This window comes from Crocuta crocuta, unplaced genomic scaffold (assembly GCF_008692635.1).
Source record: "Crocuta crocuta isolate KB4526 unplaced genomic scaffold, BGI_CrCroc_1.0 scaffold55, whole genome shotgun sequence".
Lineage (NCBI taxonomy): Eukaryota > Metazoa > Chordata > Mammalia > Carnivora > Hyaenidae > Crocuta > Crocuta crocuta.
In genome coordinates, this window is record NW_027530512.1 from 5,804,246 (window position 1) to 5,824,168 (window position 19,923).

The 19,923-nt window shown below is 35.0% G+C and overlaps 1 protein-coding gene across 1 annotated transcript in view; it reads left to right on the top strand.

The window, feature by feature from the left end:
- The window catches only part of SGPP1 (sphingosine-1-phosphate phosphatase 1), a 35,063-nt gene extending 16,962 nt beyond the window's left edge, over window positions 1-18,101 (top strand). Inside the window, exons 4-5 of the mRNA XM_077767218.1 lie at window positions 3,784-3,873; window positions 15,355-18,101. Coding sequence (XP_077623344.1) covers window positions 3,784-3,873; window positions 15,355-15,906 — 642 coding nt within the window. The 3' untranslated portion in view covers window positions 15,907-18,101. The remainder of the gene's footprint in view (window positions 1-3,783; window positions 3,874-15,354) is intronic.
- The last annotated feature ends 1,822 nt before the right edge of the window (window positions 18,102-19,923 follow it).

Genomic DNA, 19,923 nt, shown 5'->3' on the forward strand with positions numbered 1-19,923 from the left:
TAGTCAAGTGGAGGACAAAATAACAAATATGTGTCTATCACAAGTGAGAGAGAGGTTGGTTAGATTGTTATAGAGGGAAAGAGGAAGATGACTCTTTTAAAAATAGAAACTAGGGCTCTTACAGAACTCTTATAGAATTGCTAAATTTGCCAATGTGGAGAAAACAGTTTAAGTTTCTCGTTACAATGCCTTTTGCATTTTGAAAATTACTGTACTTAATTGCTCCCACTCCAGTCTCCCAAGTGCTGACGCAGGTCAAGAAGAGCTCTTGCCATCCCAGACTAGATTTGCTCCCAACCCTGGAGACTTGAAAATTCCTGTTTTTTAGAAAACAACTCTCCACAGAATTCCATATTAGACACTGGAGAAATTCTCTGGGGCCTTGTAGCAAGTAGGGCTAGATTATCTAAGACACAATTAGATAAAAAAATCTTTGACAGATTGGAATTCGAATAAATTAATGAATTGGAAACTGCCTGGAAGACTGAATTTACTAAGTTTCTGTTGTTTCTACTCTGGTTTCCAAAGAGATAATCAGGAATATCTTGTCTTGTTTCTAATCTTGGGGAATCTTTTACTCTTACACCATTGAGTATGTTATCCATAGGTGTTCATAAATGCCTTTTATCATGTTGAAGAAATTCTCTTCTTTTCTAGTTTTTTTAAATCCTTTTATTATGAAGGATGATTATGTATATTATTTTCTTAATTCTGTTAATACAATTTATTACACTGATTTTTCTTTGTAGAACCACCCTTGAATTTCTGTGATAAATCCCACTCGATCATGGTGTATAATATTATCCNAATTTTTATTTATGGGGGCACCTGGGTGGCTTTGTTGGTTAAGTATCAGACTCTTGGTTTTGGCTCAGGTTATGATCTCACAGTTTCACAAATTGGAGCCTGGCGTCAGGCTCTACTCTGGTAGCATGGAGCCTGCTTGCTTTCTTGATAAAGTTTATTCAAAGTTTATATATTTATTTTGAGAGGGGGAGGTTTTTATATTTCTATACAATTTACTTTGTTTTAGAAACTGTATATTAATATTATTCTTTACTTATTTAAAAATTTTTTAAATGTTTTGTTATTTTTGAGAGACAGACAGAGCCCAAGTGGGGGAGGGGCAGAAAGAGAGGAGGCACAGAATCCGAAGCAGGCTCTAGGCTCTGAGCTGTCAGCATTGAACCCGATGCAGGGCTCAAACTCACGAACTGTGAGATCATGACATGAGCTGAAATCAAGAGGAAGAACTTGAGAAAGATTGATATTAAATATTTGGTAAAATTCACCAGTGAAACTATCTGGACTTCAGAGACCCAGGCTGATGGAAGTTTGCCTATCTTGTGACCCATCTCGGCATGTGGCGTCCAGGGTTGCATTTATAGGGAAGAGAGAGATCATAGAATGATTGAAAGTGGCATAAGTCACTTTTATCCCAGCTCATTGGCCAAACTAATCACATGGTCCCTATCTAACTGCAAGGGAACCTGAAAATATAGAGGAGCATAAGGAATATTTGATGAACATTAGTGTTTCAACACCTGTTCTCCTTTTATTTCTCCAAAGTAATTAACACATTTTAGAATATTATTTATATAATTCAATATAATTTATATATATTTTATATATAATTTGCATATTTTGTTTACTATTTAGTGCCTTCCCCCAGCAAAAGAGTAAACTTATTCTCCTAGAAAACCACACTACTTACTGTTTCTTGCCTACAAGCCTTTGCTCACAGTGTTCCTACTGTCTGTAATACCTTTTATCTTTTTTGCTCTGCACTCACTCCTTTTTTTCTGAAGGTTAAATCCTACTTATCTCTCAGGACAATTTGGATCTTAGCTTTATCTGGACGATTTTGTTAACATCTTTAAGTAAAGTGCCCATCCCTTAGACTCCATCTGAATTTTTAGATTACTGTCTGAGCACTTACCTCATATAGTCACGTCTGTCTGCCCCATCAACCAAGTTCCTCATGTACGAGGAAGAATGGCTGGAGATGTAGGTAGAGCCTAGAAAAGAAACTAGGAGGATCTAAATAAGGACAGTTTAAGGAGAGTGGAGAAGAGATGATAGAATCAAGAAATACTGGGGCACTTGGGAGGCTCAGTTGGTTAAGTGTCCGACTTCGACTCAGGTCATGATCTCATGGTTTGTGGGTTCGAGCCCCGCATCAGGCTTTGTGCTGAATGTTTGCTCAGAGCCTGGAGCCTGCTTCAGATTCTGTGTCTCCTTCTCTCTCTGCCCCTTCTCCCCTCACACTATGTCTTACTCTGTCTCTCAAAAATACATAAATGTAAAAAAAAAAAAAAAAAAAGAATCAAGAAATACTTAGAAGGTAAAATCAGCAAGACTTGATTATTGGTTTAATATAAGAGATAAAGAAGGAATCAAGAATAATTCATGTTTATTTGGTTATTATGTGGATTGTGAGATTTCCGAGTGAAATAGAGAATATGAGAGGGAGAATAAGTTTGGGTGGTAGGATGATGACATTGGTTTGAAGTATAGTGAGTTTAAATAACTCCATAGAGACCTCAATGTGAAGATGCATGCAGGAGATGGCTATATGGTTCTTAACCCAGGGAAATGGATAGGTTTCAGCTTACAAAGTAGTAGCTAACAAATAAGAAAAGCAGAGACTACCAGTAAGTACTAACGGCAAAATCTTTATTTATTTATTTATGCCAGTGTTTAAGGAACAAGAACAGGAAGATAGGCTCTTGTGTGGGAAACACAGAAAAAGAAAAGAGATGGTAAAAGAGGAACCAGGAGACTGTGATACTGTAGATATCAAGGGTATTTAGAATTTCAAGAAAGTGGTGGCTATGTGAAATGCAGTAGAGAAGTCACATCAAAACAAATACATATGAAATCTGTACCACTCTTCTTGCAACCTTACTTAATTCCCGTCTTCCAACCCCACTTCTCATTGAACCATGTTGATTTCTTATTGAATTGATCCACATTGACTTCAATTTTATGGAGAAATTTGAAATTATAGAGCATAAACTGCCTCAGATGTGCCCCCCTTCTTTTTCCTTCACAATCTTGCCACCATAGCCATCCATCATTTGCTCCATCCCTCTAATGTAAGGAGATTCAAAGCCAACTCTTAACACTAGTGCCCTTGATACCAAGAGTTGTCTATATTTTTTCCCTTTTTAAGATTTTCTGATCCCAGTTTCACCCCAAAAATCTTCTCAAAAAGGTTACCATTTGAAATTTTAGTGGAAGGGAGAAGTGGAAAACAAATGACAAGTTGTTGAATATTGAAAAGAAGATGGGGAAATATCAGCAGAAACTACAAATAGCAGTCACTGATGGAACTGGGAGATACTGCTCAGTCTTCCTCCCCAGGGAGGCGAGGACACTTACAGGGAGCAGATTCAAGCACTACTCCAGAGAGATTTCCAGTTTGGAGCCATATGAAAAATATGTCTCCTATCTGTTTTTCTTCTGAAGCATGTGGGTGATTAAGTCTTTACTGTAGAAATGAAAATGAGCCAGTTCTCAAAATTGAAGAATGTAGAAACATCAGATTTCATTCATTTGTGCAAATGCACAAATGCAAAAGTTAAAAAAAATAATGCAGAAGTATTTCTTAAATGTCAGCTATGTGCCATGCTTAGCCTTAGGTGCTAGGAATACAATGGGGAGTAAAAACATTTAGTTCTTATTTTTGTGGCGTTCTGTGGTATAGTGATATTGTTTTTTATTTCCTTGTTTATATTTAACCTAATTTATATAACCCATTTTACTTTTTTTCCCCTTTAGTATCCTCTTCTATATGGACTGATTCTTATTCCCTGCTGGTGTTCTCTAGTTTGTCTAAGCAGAATTTACATGGGAATGCACTCCATTCTGGTAAGGAAAATTTGTGTTCATAGTGCTTTATTTTTTTCTGAAAATGACAGGCTATTTTATAGTTTTTAATCATTTCAAACTTAACAGGAAACCTGAGAAAATATTATTATGAGTCTTCTTTGTTTTGCCAAAAAAAATTAAATATATATACACACATATACATATTAACATTGTTTTGTGAACATTTAACATAGTAATCGTGTATTTTTTAGAAACCATTCCCAGCAATCACAAATCATCAAGTATTATGTTCAGGATAAGGAATAAGGTTTCTCCCGCCTTCCAGTCTCAATTTGATTTCCCTTCTCATGCTCTTTTGTGCCTCTCCACCAGAGTCAAAGCAGCAGTGTGAATATAGAAATCAAGGCGAGCTCTACTCAGTAGTAAGCACCCACTGACTAGAAACAGCATGAACTTAAACCATCCTGGTGCCACTTGTATTTACATATTAAACTCTAGTTTTCTTCTTTTCCCCAGCAGTCTTTTAGGGCTTACAACAGTAGCTTTATTTTGAGAACGCTGTTCAGTTTACAGAGCAGCAGCACAGGGACCCTGTACTCTAGCCACAGCTACTCCCCTCCCTTTCTCCCCTTCCCTTGACATTCTGGCTGGCACCGTCCCATCACCAGATGACTGTAGTAGCTTCTGAAGCAGTAGCCTTACTTACTTCCAGTCTGACCCCATTCCATAAGGTGTTTAGGCTTCTGTTGTCGCTTACTTCCAAACCACAAATACAATGCCATACTGAATGACTTCTGCTTCCTCAGACGCAAATGGAAGGTTGTAACTTCTGCTTGGAATACCCTTTTCCCTTTCTTTGTCTAGCTAATTATCCATTCTTCGGGACTCACAAAAAACCTTCTTATCTCCTAAAAGCCTTGTTACATTCCCCATCTTGCCTTTCTCTAGACTGGCTAGATGACCTTTCTCCCAGAGCATCTGAGCATAATTCTGACACATTGCAACTACTTTTTTCCTTATATGTCACCCCCACTAGACAATAAGCAACATTAAGAAAAGTAACTATGTTTCCTCTCTATCCCTTGCATCAAGTGTAGTGTCTCTTACTGCACTCTACATAAGCATCTGAAAAAAGAGGAGAAATATGAACTAATTCATGGGATCAAAACATTTATAACTGGCTATATCAAATTTTTCTTGTCCTTTGCAACAATTTAACACTTTTAGAATTTTCTGTCATGAAAGTATCTAATTAGCTTGTTTCACAGCTGTAGAAATACTAGGTTTCTATTTCTTACTTGGATTGCTTGCCTCCAGTAGCTGCCCTTTCACTAGTAAATTTCCAGAAGTCTCAAAATACTGTTTTAATAAGCAAATTATTTGTGTTCAACTTTTTATAATTGTATTAATACAAATTGTGAATTTATATATACCTTTCTTTCTGATTAATCTTTACTAACTTTTTAAGACTCAGTATCATTTTTTAAAACTTTTTTTTAGCATTTATTTATTTTTTGAGAGAGAAAGAAAAAGAGTGTCAGCAGGGGAGGGCCAGAGAGTGAGGGAGACACAGAATCCAAAGCAGGCTCCAGGCTCTGAGCTGTCAGCACAGAGCCAATATGGGGCTCGAACCCACAAACCATGAGATCATGACCTGAGCTGAAGTCAGACACTTAACTGACTGAGCCACCCAGGTGCCCCCTGTATCATTTTTATATCATATCCGGTATTTGTCACAAGAAAATGTTATCCATTTCTGTTCCTTGTTAATTATTCTCTTTCAACTCCAGAAGTTAGTTATATTTCTCCTAAAAATCTACCAAATGGTTATGCATCTTTGACAGATAAAAAGTGGGTCCCTGCTATTTCTTGAAAGTAAAGCTATTAGATAATATTACCTTTAGGCTTATTATCATAATAAAAAGAATAAGAATCTGAAAATATTTAATATGTAATCTAAAAGATGTGTTCTTGGGGCCCCTGGGTGACTCAGTCAGTTAACCGTCTGATTCTTGGTTTCAGCTTAGGTCATAATCTCATGGTTCTGGAGTCCGAGCCCTACCTTGGGTTTCGTGCTGACAGGGCAGAGCCTGCTTAGAATTCTCTTTGCCCCTCCGCTGCTTGCTCTGTCTCTCTCAAAATGAATAAATAAACTTAAAAAAATAAAAATTAAAAAAATTAAAAATAATAAAATATGTGTTCTTTAAAAAAAATGTTGAGTAGCTTGATCAAACATTCAGGTTGAGTTCAGTTCAGTTTTTATATATTGGATCTCTGTTTTAGCATCTGCTGACATAAAAATATTGATGTATTATTTTTCAAATCATAAGTCTAGTAATCCTAGTCCTTTATTCAAAACCCTTCTTGTTCCATAGAATGTTTCATCAATTTCATTCAGACCAGACTTATTATGTGTAATATTATAAATTTTTTTCCTTTTATTTTTTATTGTATTTATTTTTTGTTTTCCGTTTAAAAGTAAAATCATGAGTGATTTGCAAACATTGTAAACTATGATCCTGTGTTATAACCACAATTATTCCTAATCAGTAATATATTGTTTATTATTTGATAGTTGATGTATGAGACTATACCTATAATGAACCTCCCCTTTCTCACATTATGGATCTAATATATTCGCGCAATTTTAACTTTTTCCTGTATTTTAATATTTCAGTAATTACCTGCAATTTGAATTATGTTCTATTTCTTTATTTAGAGAGAGAAAGTGGGGTGGGAAGACAGAAAGAGAGGGAGAGAATCACAAGCAGGCTCCATGCTGTCAGCACAGAGCCCTTCGTAGGGCTCGATCTTATGAACCTTGAGATCATGACCTGAGCTGAAATCAGGAGACTGATGCTTGCTTCCTAAGCCACCCAGGTGCCCCTTTAACTATTTTCGTAATCATAATTTGCATCCTTACTATTTATTGTGAAATTAGTATGGAACTATAGGCAGTGTGCCCTACAAGCTGCTAATAGGTGCTTAGATACCTATTATTATTAAGTGAATGTCTTCATTAACACAAGAAGAGAGGTCTTATAATGTATTCTAAATAATTTATAATGAACACTTCTTTCAGTATTTGCCAGAAGTTTGTGTGTTTTTGTTCCAACACAAAGAGCAACAGCTTAGTTTATTTTCAACATCCGCCTACTTTCCTAAATTGATTTTCTTAATTCCAAGCAAAGTATAGAGGAGTTACTACATCTGTTTTTTCTTTATTTATTATAAACCTAGATCTCAAAACTTAAATCCAGGGGGGACCTCTGTAGCTCAGTCAGTTAAGCACCCCGCTCTTGGTTTCAGCTCAGGTCATGATCTCATGGTTCATGGAATTGAGCCCCTCATCAGGCTCTATGCTGACAGTATGGAGCCTGCTTGGGATTTTCTTTCTCTTCCTCTCTCTGTCCCTTCCTGGCTCATGTTGTGGACACAGTCTCTCTCTCTCTAAATAAATAAATGTAAAAAAATGAAATTAATAAAAACAGACCATTATTAAGTTACTAGACTAGGTACTTGTCAAACTACTGTTTTGTTTCTATATTAGTAAAATTATGAATATGTTGTAAATCCACTTACCCAAAATTGTCCTGAAAAATTTATATGTGTATGGGTGGAAAGACTATAATATGAGATTATAAAGTATTACGGACCCCTCAAACCCATTTTTATAAGAAGAAAAAATATCAAACCAATCATATACACACACACAAAAACCCAAAAACCTGTTACAGAGAAAGATCTAAAGCAGTAAACATTAGAGTTTTAATAGTAACTGTTCCTGGATAATAACTGCTTGTTGGGGCACCTAGGTGACTTGGTCAGTCAAGTATCCAACTTCATCTCAGGTCGTGATCTTACCATTCGTGAATTTGAGCCCCACATCCTACTCTTTGCTGACAGATCAGAGCCTGGAGCCTGCTTTGGATTCTGTCTCCCTCTCTCTCTACCCCTCCCCTGTCTCTCTTTGTCTCTCAAAAATGAATAAAATTTTAAAACAAAAAAACTACTTGTTATTATTTATTTGTATTTTCTAGTTTTACTATAATGATCACATATTAAATCTGAACTTTAATTAAAGATAAATGTTTCAAAATCTATCCTTGATAGTATACTTTTAATAGTGTACTAGCATATTGAAAAAAAAGCAAGACACCTAAAATATGTTATAATTGAGGTGCCTGGGTGGCTCAGTTGGTTGAGCATACAACTCTTGATTTTGGCTCAGGTCACAATCCCAGGGTTGTGGGATCGAGCCCCCACGTGAGATTCTCTCTCTCTGCCTCTGCTCCTCTCCCCCATTTGTGCATGTACTCTTTCTCTCTCAAATATAAAATAAAATAATAAAATAAAATAAAATTGAAAAAAACCCCAGTAATTTACTAGGATATGACAGGAGCCTGGAATTCTAATCTCAGCAAATCACCAGCCTCTCTGGGTTTACTTCCTGATCAGAAGAAATGAAAAGGATAAAATTTTATACTTAATATGTAATAAATCTTTGGTGAATTTATGGTATTTGATACCTTCTTCCATAAATTTGATAACCTTGAATATTCCATTCAAATGTGTAATTATCTATTAACTTTGAGGGCATATAAGTCATCTGTGATTAGTATCTAAAATTATTTGCTAAGTTTTATTTTTTAATTTGCTACTTTAAGCTCTTTTTGCTACCTCTAATATTAACTTTTCTTTATTACATACTTTGTGCTGTAATGCTTAAAACCACTTAGTATACATTTTAATGTTATACATTAAATTGATAGCATAGTGATAGCTACCATGTTTATGCCCTTAATTAATTCCTTCCTTCCTTCTGGTTTGTTGCATGGAAGTTCAGTTTGCCCTTACTATTTTTTTTTTTTTTTTTTAGTTTATTTATTTATTTTGAAAGAGACCAAGCAGGGGAGGGGCAGAGAGAGGCAATCCCAAGCAGGCTATACACTGACAGAGCCCAATGTGGGACTCAAACTCATGAACCATAAAATCATGACCTGCGCCCAAACCAAGAGTCAGATGCTTAGCCAACTGAACCACCCAGGTGCTCCTTACTATTCAGGGTAGTATTATAAATAACTAATAACTCAGTCAGAAGAAGGAGGTAGATTTGTATAGAGTCTTGTAACAATCTAAGTTTAATATTCATGGAGCTCTACAAAAAAAATTGAGGACAACAAATTTTGGATATTTTATGTCATTCTGAAATATATTTCTAGAATTATAATTGTTTTGAATTATTTTTAAGAATTCTTAAGGTGATCAAATGTAGGTACACCTGGCTCAGCCAGAGGAGTGTGTGACTCCTGATCTCAGGGTTGTGAGTTCAAGTGTCATTTTGGGTGTAGAGATTACTTAAATAAAGAATAAATTAAAACTAAAAAAAAAAATAGGGGGCACCTGGGTGGCTCAGTTGATTAGGTGTCCAACTTGATTTCGGCTTGAGTCATGATCTCACAGTTCTTGAGGTCAAGCCCCACATTGGGCTCTGTGCTGACAGTGTGGAGCCTGCTTGGCATTCTAAATCTCAATAAATAAATAAACATAAAAAAACCTTTAAAAAGTGGTCAAATGTAAAAATATCCTTAAAAGTCAATTAATTGATTTTCCATTTTCTAAGGTACTGTAAGCATTTTACAGGAATGAACATCTAATTATATCTATAGTAAAAAAAAATTATAATTAAAAAAATTGCTAACCTCAGAGCTATTAAACCCTTCCTTTCACTTAACTTTACAGTGAATGTATTATATATGGTTTTGTATAAATAATTCATCAATTGTCATTTTAAAATCTAACTTGGTACAGAATGAGGATTATAAGGCTTAGACATTTCCACATTAGCATATTATGACAGTTTTGAATCAATCATGAAATTTATTTTTTTTAATGTTTCTTTATTTTTGAGAGGCAGGGGAGGGGCAGAGGGAAAGGGGGACAGAGGATCCAAAGCAGGCTTTGTGCTGACAGCAGTGAGCTGAATTTGGGGCATGAACTCATAGACTGTGAGCCAAAGTCAGATGCTCAAAGAACTGAGCCACCCAGGCACCCTGTCATGAAATTTAAATAAGAAATAGAGCAACAGCTTCTATTCTGATAGCCAAAATCCTGTAGTTATTTCACAAGATCTGTGCCTTTGATTACAAGGTAGGGAAGAAAGGGTAGGATAGCAACCAAAGGAATATAACCTCATAAAAGCATAATTCTATGGAAATTAGTGATCTGAAATATGAAGAATAGAGGTCTGACTGTCATACTTTGAGATTTCCATATCCAAAAGTATGGTCAGAATTTGGGTCACTTTTGGATTCTTTGAGTAACTGCAGTAAAATTCAATTAATCAGAATTCTTAGGTAACTTTTAGTATGTATCTGAGTTTTCATGGAAGCCCTCATGTTGAAAAAATTTGAAAATTTCTTTTGTTTCTCCAGGATATAATTCCTGATACTGAATATTCATTTTTTTCCAACAAATGTATTGAGTGCCTTTAATCCATCAGATTAAATACCTAGCTCTATGACATTAATCCAGTTTTCTTTACTTAAAAACCGGCTAGAGGCACCTGGGTGGCTTAGTCGGTTAATCATCTGACTCTTGATTTTGGCCCAGGTCATAATCTCATGGTTTGTGGGTTCAAGCCCCGTGTTGGGTTTTATGCGGACAGCGTGGAGTCTGGTTGGCCTTTTCTGTCTCCCTCTCTCACTCTCCCAAAATAAATAAATAGGCATTAAAATAAAATAAGATAAACTAAAATAAAACAAAATAAAAACTGGCTAATTAAGGTAACCATAAATTTTTATTAAATTTGGACACTCCTTGAAAGGGGGAAAAAGGCATTTTTAATATTTATTTTGGGGACAACAGAGGAGAGCAAAATGAGATTGTTCCAGGTAAGCCATATCAGGGTGTTTATGAGGATCAAATATGACCCTAAATGTAAAGTATTAGAACAGTGTTTTCAGTGCAGATAATATTATTCCCTGAAAATGTCATTAGCCTAAACTGAAGAAATTATGTTTCATCTATTTTTCATACAGAGTTCTTATCAAGCAGGATTATATAGTCAATATGATGAAACTAAAGAATTCCTCTGTCTCAGTTTAACTAACCAAATATTTAATGCCTACTTACTATGTGTCAGCCATTGGGTACATACGTATAAATAAGATAAAGACTTTGCTTTTGAGAAATCACTGTCTAAATATGTAATGCAGTGGTTCCTCAATTGGAGCTGCATAATAGAGTCACTGGGGAGCCTTTTAAAAATTTTTATCTTTTTTAAAAGTATATTTTTTAACATTTTTATTTATTTTTGAGAGACAGAGTACAAGTGGAGGAAGGGACAGAGAGAGAGAGGAAGACACAGAATCCAAAGCAGGCTCCAGGATCAGCACAGAGCCTGATGTGGGGGTTGAACTCACCAACTGTGAGATCATGACCTGAGCTGAAGTTAGAAGCTTAACCAACTGAGCCACCCAGGCACCTCTAGGAAGTTGTTTTTGTTTGTTTCTTTGTTTGTTTGTTTTAAATAGAAAGAAATTGATTCCCAGGGCCTGGGTGGCTCAGTCAGTAAAGCGTCCAACTCTTGATTATGCTCAGGTCATGATGACTGTTCGTTGAGTTCAAGCCCCACATTGGGGTCTGTGTAGACAGTGTGGAGCCTACTTGGGATTCTCTTTCTCTTTTCTCTCTGCCCCTCCACTCTTGCACTCTCTCTCTCAAAAATAAATATACATTTTTAAAAAATTGATGCCCTACTCCCACTTCAATTCAGTTAAATCAGAATCTCTGAGGATTGGCCCAGGCATCAATATTTGTAACGTTCCTGAGTGACTTTTAAAGGGTACAGAGGTTGTGAGGCTTTGGTTTTCTGATAGAAATAGAAAGCAAAAAATGGAAAACAATGTGGTAACTTTTGTAGCGAGGCTATGGAGATAAAGAGAAGGAAATTCCCTATTACGGGGTAGGAGAAGAGAAATCTTATGGAGAAGATAGGTGCCCTTACAGAATCTCAAGATATGTAATGGTTTTCCTAAAATATAGGAGGAAAGATAATTCCAAGATGAGAGAAATAGTCTAAAATTAATAATGGGACCTGGCATTGAAAGGTTTGTTTTTAAGAATCTTTTTATTTTTAAGTAATCTCTACACCCAACATCGGGTTGGAACCCCAAGATCAAGAGTCACATGCTCTACTGACTGAGCCCAACCAGCAGCCCCTGGGATTGAAGTGTTATGATAAGGCAGAAGCCAGATATGAAATGCTTTATATGTCCTTCTATGAAGTGTGAAATCACAAGTGATATTTATTGCCTTACTTCATAGTTTTATAAACATTTTAGTTGCTTATATCTTTCTTTGAAAGATATATACTATCAAAGCAGTCACTTATATAAAGAGAATACAATTACTTTTAAATAATCTCATTTCATATTTTTGAATTGGAAAATATCAGCAAAAACTTGTTCTATATAGAAATAAATTTTTAAAATGTTTTTCTAATGATACCTGTTATGTAATTGTTGAAAAACATAGTAAAGATTCACTTATAAGTCATTTAGTAGATTTTGTTAGAATAGATGAATTCCTGTATGGGATTCATTGTTTTATTCATCCATCCAGTAAATATTTGAGTATTTACAATGTGATAGGCTTCCCAGGAAGGTGGTGGTTAAAGAACTTAAATTCTTCAAAATTTTTAGCTGCATATTCAGTTCTTACTGTCTTTAATAACTGTCTCTATCTTCAGCTGTTCTTGTATTCCATAGTATTCTGATTTAGAATTTTATATAGTTTAGAACAGTGCATTGTACTGTTGACTCTGCTGATCTATGACAAGTTCATTGAACTTTTGCACAATGAGGACAATGGCAAAAATTTGAGGATATACTGAAGTCTTAAATGTAAAAGCCAAACTTAAAAACTCTTTGAATAGTATACCTGTATGATCTTGTGGTAGGGAGGGCTTTCTTAAACATGATAAATGATAAATATGACTACATTACATTTATAACTTCTCTTCATCAAAATGTGCCAGAAAGAAAATGAAAAGGCAGCCTATAAAATCCAAAAAAGATGCTTACAGAACATAATATTGATAAAGGATTTATATATGAAGACAATATTAAAAAAATCATGTAAATCAGCAAGAAAAAGAAAATCTAAAAGAACGGTTGCAAAAAGACACAAACATACATTACATTACAGAAAAGGAGTAACTCAAAAGCTTACAGGGGTGCCTGGGTGGCTTAGTCGGTTGAGCGTCCGACTTTAGCTTAGGTCATGATCTCGCGGTTCATGGGTTTGGGCCCCGCGTCGGGCTCTGTGCTGACTGCCAGCTCAGAGCCTGGAGCCTGTTTCAGTCTGTGACTCCCTCTCTCTCTGACCCTCCCCTGCTCACGCTGTCTCTCTCTCTCTCCCCTAGAAATAAATAAAACATTAAAAAAAGAAAAATAAACAAGTCTTATTAAAAAAAAAAAGCTTACAAAAAGATAATTAATAATCAGGATCAGGAAAATGCAATCTAAACATCACGAAGTGCCAACAACTGATGGGATGGAAATTTTTAGTCATATAAAATGGAACATGCATATATCCTATGGTTCTGCCATTCTGTTCCTAGGAAACTCTTGCAGGCCCATGCCAGGCAGCATAGAAACTAAAAACATGGTTGCACTGTTTATAATATTCCTGGTTGGTTTAAGAATAGATACTAATTAAGAAAGCCCTCAAGATCAACCCTAACCAATAAACTAATCCAAAACCTGTGAACAACTTAAATGACCACCAGTGGGAGAATAAGTAAACTGTATAATCACACAGCAAAGTATTACACAGTCGTGAAAGTGTATGACCTCCAACTACATATAAAGAATGAATCTTGAAGACTTATGTTAACTTCTGTAAAAAGCAAGTCAAAACAGACTGTGCACTATATAACATTTTTATAAGCTCAGAAAGAAGCAAAACTAGGTTATTTTTGTTTGGAGATATGTGATGAAAGTTTTTAACAAGTACAATAGAACCTTGGTTTGTGAGCATAATTTGTTCCAGAAACATGCTTGTAATCCAAAGCACTCATATATCAAAGCAAATTTCAAGAATCATTGGCTCAGTTATGATCATGTGACATTTGGCATCATGTACTACTCGTATTGCAGGATATCACTTGTTTATCAAATTAAAATTTATTAGAAATGTTTGCTCAGGTTTATAATTGCCTTTGCAGAGGGTAGAGAGTAATAAGAGTTGGGAGACAGCATACCAAAAGATTCAAAGTACTGGTAATATGATCTTTTTTGCAGAAGTGATTTCATAGTTATTAATTTTATAACCTAATATACATTCTACATATCTTTTTCTATGTACCAATTATTACCTAATAAAAATTTTAAGACAGAAAAACATTAGGCAACTACGGTTGACCCTTTAACAACATGGGTTTAAGTTACACAAGTCTACTTATATGCAGATTTTTTTATAGTACTGAATGTCTTTTCTCTTATGATTTCCTTAACATTTTCCTTTCTCTAGTTACTTTACTATAAGGATACAGTATATAATATGCATAACATTAAAAAATATGTGTTAATTGACTTTTAGTTATTGGTAAGGCTTCGGGTCAATAGGAGGCTATTAAGTTTTGGGGAGTCAAAGTTATATATGAATTTTCCACTGTATGTGGAGGTTGGTACCCCCATCCTCACACTGTTTAAGGGCCAGCTGTGTAGGCTTACTTCCTAGAAATCAAAACTACACATGCAGTACCTGGGTGGCATAGTTGGTTAAGTTTCTGACTTGTAGTTTCTGCTCAGGCCATGATCTCATGGTTCCTGGATTTCCAGCCCCACACTGGGCTCCACACTGCAGGTACAGAGCCTGCTTTGGATTCACTCTCTCCTAGTCTCTTTCTGCCCCTCCACTGCTTGCACTCTCTCTCCTAATAAAATAAATTTTTAAAGAGTTAAAAAAAAAAAACTACACAATTTAGGCAGAGTTTATTGTTGAGGATTTACATATAAATTTTATATAGTGTATATGTAGTTAATTTATAAAAAGGTAGAATTATGAAAACCTAATACTTTTACTTTTTAAAAAGATGTTTATTTTGAGAGAGAGGGTGCGCGCGCACATGCGTGTGCACCAACAGGCAATGGGTAGAGAGAGGGGGAGAGAGAGAATCCCAAGCAAGTTGTGCACTTGTAAGCACAAAGCCTGACATTGGGCTTGATCGCATGAACCATGAGATCAGGGCCTGAACTGAATTCAGGAGTCAGGTGTTCAAATGACTGAGCCACCCAAGCACCCCAAAAACAAAATACTTTCATTATTATTATCACATTAATCTTTTTATTATCACTAAACATTTTTAGTATTTATTACATAGTCAGTAAGGTTTAGTTTGAATATGTGACATCTGAAAACTTTATATTTACTAACATTTAAAATGTGAAATATATGTTTTTAAATGTCAAAAATAGTATTATGCTGAACAACTTTACTTTTCTCTTTTCCCAGGATATTATTGCCGGATTCCTATATACCATTTTAATCTTAGCTATCTTCTATCCATTTGTGGACCTGATTGACAACTTCAACCAAACTCAAAAATATTCCCCATTAATCATCATCGGGCTTCATTTAGCCTTGGGGATCTTTTCTTTCACTCTTGACACCTGGAGTACATCCCGAGGAGACACAGCTGAGATTCTAGGAAGTGGTGCTGGAATTGCATGTGGATCTCATCTTAGCCATAACATGGGTCTAATATTAGATCCTTCTCTGGATATGCTACCATTAGCTCTGACCCCCATTACTGTGACTGTGTTTGGAAAAGCCATACTGCGGATCTTCATCGGGATGGTATTTGTACTAATAGTCAGAGATATAATGAAAAGGATCACCATTCCTTTAGCCTGTAAAATCTTCAGTATACCATGTGATGATATTCGAAAAGCAAGACAACACATGGAAGTTGAACTTCCTTATCGGTATATTACCTATGGAATGGTTGGTTTCTCTATCACATTTTTGGTTCCTTATCTATTTTTCTTTATTGGTATCTCTTGATGCAGAAATACTGTTTATAAGAAAGGAGGGTATCAGTTACTGATATCTAAAAATATATTCTAGTTAAAAGCCAAATCAGAGGTAGGCTTTTGCAGGAATTTAACTTAAATAATTATTTAAGTAAATTCGTAAGAGTCAGTGCATCTTATCATTGCACACCCAGATATTGTTTTAGGTGAGCTGAGCTATTTTAACACTGAGAAAATGATAAGTATCCATTTAGAATGTTCATGTAATGTTTGGAGAGTTTTATGCTGTTAGGAATTTGAGTTATATATAATATATATTAAGATACATAATTCACATTATGTATCTTAATATATGTTATATATGAAATAATATACCTAAGTTATTTTAAACTGTGGGGCTGTATTATAAAATCAATAATAATATGCAAACAGTGTGCCTGTATATTTGGATTTAATACAGGCATGTTGTTATTAACAGATATATTTAACATTTATTTACTATGGGAGCCATTTCCTAATTGAATTGCATAATTACTAGACCAGAATTCATATGTCACCAGATAATGTTTTACTGCCTCTTTTTACACTGCCATCATCTTTCATGTTACCCATGATGTTGAACATGGGAGGCATTTTTAATGGACCAAATTTTCAGAAAAATTAGTTTTTTTCTTTTTTTTCTTTCTTTCAGTTTTGTTTGTTTTAATTCTGTACACTGTGTTGAATGTACTTAATTTGCTGTTGTTCTGGACATCTGTTTAATAATTCAGGTACTGAATTTTATTGCTTGCTAATTGTGCCTCTCTGTTGCTGAATTAAGAAATGCCATGTATACTGTGATGCAAAAATAAGATACTATCTTTATCTTAAGTTACATATAATCAGGCAAATATTTTAAAAACACATGTCAGACTAACAGGGCTAGAAGCAAGCCACCCTCAATTCTTTAGCCTTTGTTTTGAAAGAAATGTGGAAGGGACTAAACTTTCTCACTAATTTATTGGGAAGCTAAATGGATAAATATTTCCATTTTTGTAGGTATTTTTCTGTGCATTGTAAGTCTTAGGAACAAGGTATATTTTTTGTACATTGTCTTGATTGTTTATACTGCAGGTAGATATTTCCAATGAGTGGAAATGTAGTTGAAGTTTATAGATGGAACAATGCACATGCTTAATTTGTAAAGAAACCATTTTTCTGAATTATTTGGAAAGGATTGGATTTAGCAGTGTTAACTTTTAATAACCATTTATTAGCTACTTAAGGTAAATTATAAAATCTAAAAGTATCAGTATTTTAGATCCTATTATTTTTTCAATTTTTATTATTTTCACAGTGGAAAATTTGGGTATTAAACTATTCTTTAGTCTTCTGTCTGTGCCTTTATATTTTGAAGTGTAATTGTAATTAGGTTAACATTAAGTTTATTTGTAGTAAGTTTTTCTTAAAGAAGAGAATTAACTTTACATATAAATGAGCATCAGGTATGGAATTACTGACTTTAGTGCAATATCTGTCTGATTATCCAGAAGTATCACTTAAGATGTTTCTATTTTGGACAGCATAACTATTTGAGCTCATATTTTTATAATTCTGATTGAGAATTTAGGGACATGGTAATTTTTACCAACATTGAATCTGATAATTTTAAGTAAAACAACTAAATTTGGGACCTTTAGCTAATAGTTGGAAACCAAGGCATTTAGGAACATATCGGTACGTTGGAAAATGTGCAAAGAACTTTTCTTTCAAAATGTGTTTAATGAACTGAATTTTAGAAACTATTTACCATAATTTGGGTCTATGCTATCTTATTAATTTTTATATCTAGCTTAAAAGGTATTTGAAAATATGCCATTTTTTTGTGATTTATTATTTTCTGTCCTATGATAGCTCCATGCTAAATGTATTTTAAAATAAAAGTCACATTCAGAATTGAAGGGTATTTTGTTTGCCTTCTATGCATTTGTTCTCTGTATTATCTGATAGAGATTTATAAAATATATTTAGGATTTTCATTCTAGTAGGCTTTTCCTCTGAAGCATTTTACTCAAAACCAGAGTTCTGTTTTCAGTAATAGAAGACATCAAAGAAATTCTTTAGGGTTCAAACTGATTTGGGGCTCCAATTGTGATCATTCTGACATTGTACTTGTAGTAGAAAGTTTCATAATATTTAAGAAACACGAATAAAATGTTTCAGCAAAATCTGTGGCCAATAGTATTATAGGAAGTTGACTGCCAATTCATTGTTTTAAAAATTAAACACAATATTAGGAACAGGGTTTTGGTTTTGTTAATGTTTATTTTTTTTTAATATTTTTATTTATTTCTAGGAGAGAGAGAGAGAGACAGCGTGAGCAGGGGAGGGTCAGAGAGAGAGGGAGACACAGACTCTGAAATAGGCTCCAGGCTCTGAGCTGGCTGTCAGCACAGGGCCCAATGTGGGGCTCAAACTCATGAATGGTGAGATCATGACAGCTGAAATTGGATGCTTAACCGATTGAGCCACCCAGGCGCCCCAGGAACAGGGTTTAAAATTTTCATAAAATATTCCATAAAGGAGTAAATACTAGAATATTTTTATTTTGAATATATGATCACATAATTTCATACTGCAAAGATTTTTTTATTGGCAAAGCAGTTTCATTCTTGTTAACAAAGAACGTTTTCACTAGATTTAAAAATCTGTTTAATCTGGACATGAGTAAGGACCAATTTTTTTTTTTTAACTTTTTTTATTTATTTCTAGGAGAGAGAGAGAGAGACAGCGTGAGCAGGGGAGGGTCAGAGAGAGAGGGAGTCACAGACTGAAACAGGCTCCAGGCTCCGAGCTGGCAGTCAGCACAGAGCCCGACGCGGGGCTCGAACCCACGAACCGTGAGATCATGACCTGAGCGAAAGTCGGACGCTTAACCAACTAAGCCACCCAGGCGCCCCAGAAAACTCCATTTTTAAGCCCACTACAAGTCTTTATAAACAAAGCATGCCTTGCTTATGAGACACACAGGAGGGAAAACTCAAAGAAAAATAGAAGAAACGTTTTTTAAAATAAATATGTTTCCAGAAATAAACACTAATTTGTTAACCTCAGCTAGCTGGCATTTTATAAATTTGTTTTTTTCCTTTCATCATCTTTAGTCTTGGTGCATTTTTTAAAAAATGTTTATTTATTTTTGAGAGAGAGACAGAGTGCAAGCGGGGGAGGAGCAGAGAGAGAGGAGACACAGAATCCAAAGCAGGATATGGGCTCCGAGGCTCTGAGCTGTCAGCACAGACCCTGATTGCCACGACTGTGAGATTATGACTTGAGCCGAAGTCGGAAGCCTAACCGACTGAGCCACCCAGGCACCCCTAGTCTTAGTGCATTTTCCACGGATATTTAAAAACTCCAGCCCCTAGCACTACAACCAACAAGATATGACAGAATATGTTTGTATTTTAGGAGGTTCCTCCCATTTTCTGAAAGCCAAATGAATTGTGAAATTGCTTTGTGACCTTTACTAACCGATTATATCATGATGTCTACAACATCATTAGCTTTACGTCACAAAGTCCATGATCTCAGGTTTTAAAAGTTCATACACTTACCTATTATGCTATTTGCAGTATTTGTTTGATTTAATACATGTTTTTTTAAGTTTTCCTTGTTACATAATGACCTTTTCTTATGAGATATAAAATGGATTCTTTGAAAAAAAATTACCACAATAGTATTACCTTTCCAGATTTGAGGTTTATCCTTTGTCCTGTCTTAACTGCAATCCCATTATAGCATATATCAAAACCTGAGATTCTCTTGCTTATGTATTCTTGACTTTAAATTTTCTGTCTTTATGCTATAAGCTCCATGAACAAAAAGTAGCTTGTGCCTCTACTTACTTCTGGGTCCCTGGGACACAGCAAATATTCGATTAACATGTTAGTTTGTGCATTTTTCTGGGGGAAAAATTCTGCAACTTCCAACAGGTTTTCAAAGAGATTAATGATCTAAAAATGTCAAAAAAATATGTAATAGTTTACTTTTTACATGTTTTAGCTGTTTTAAA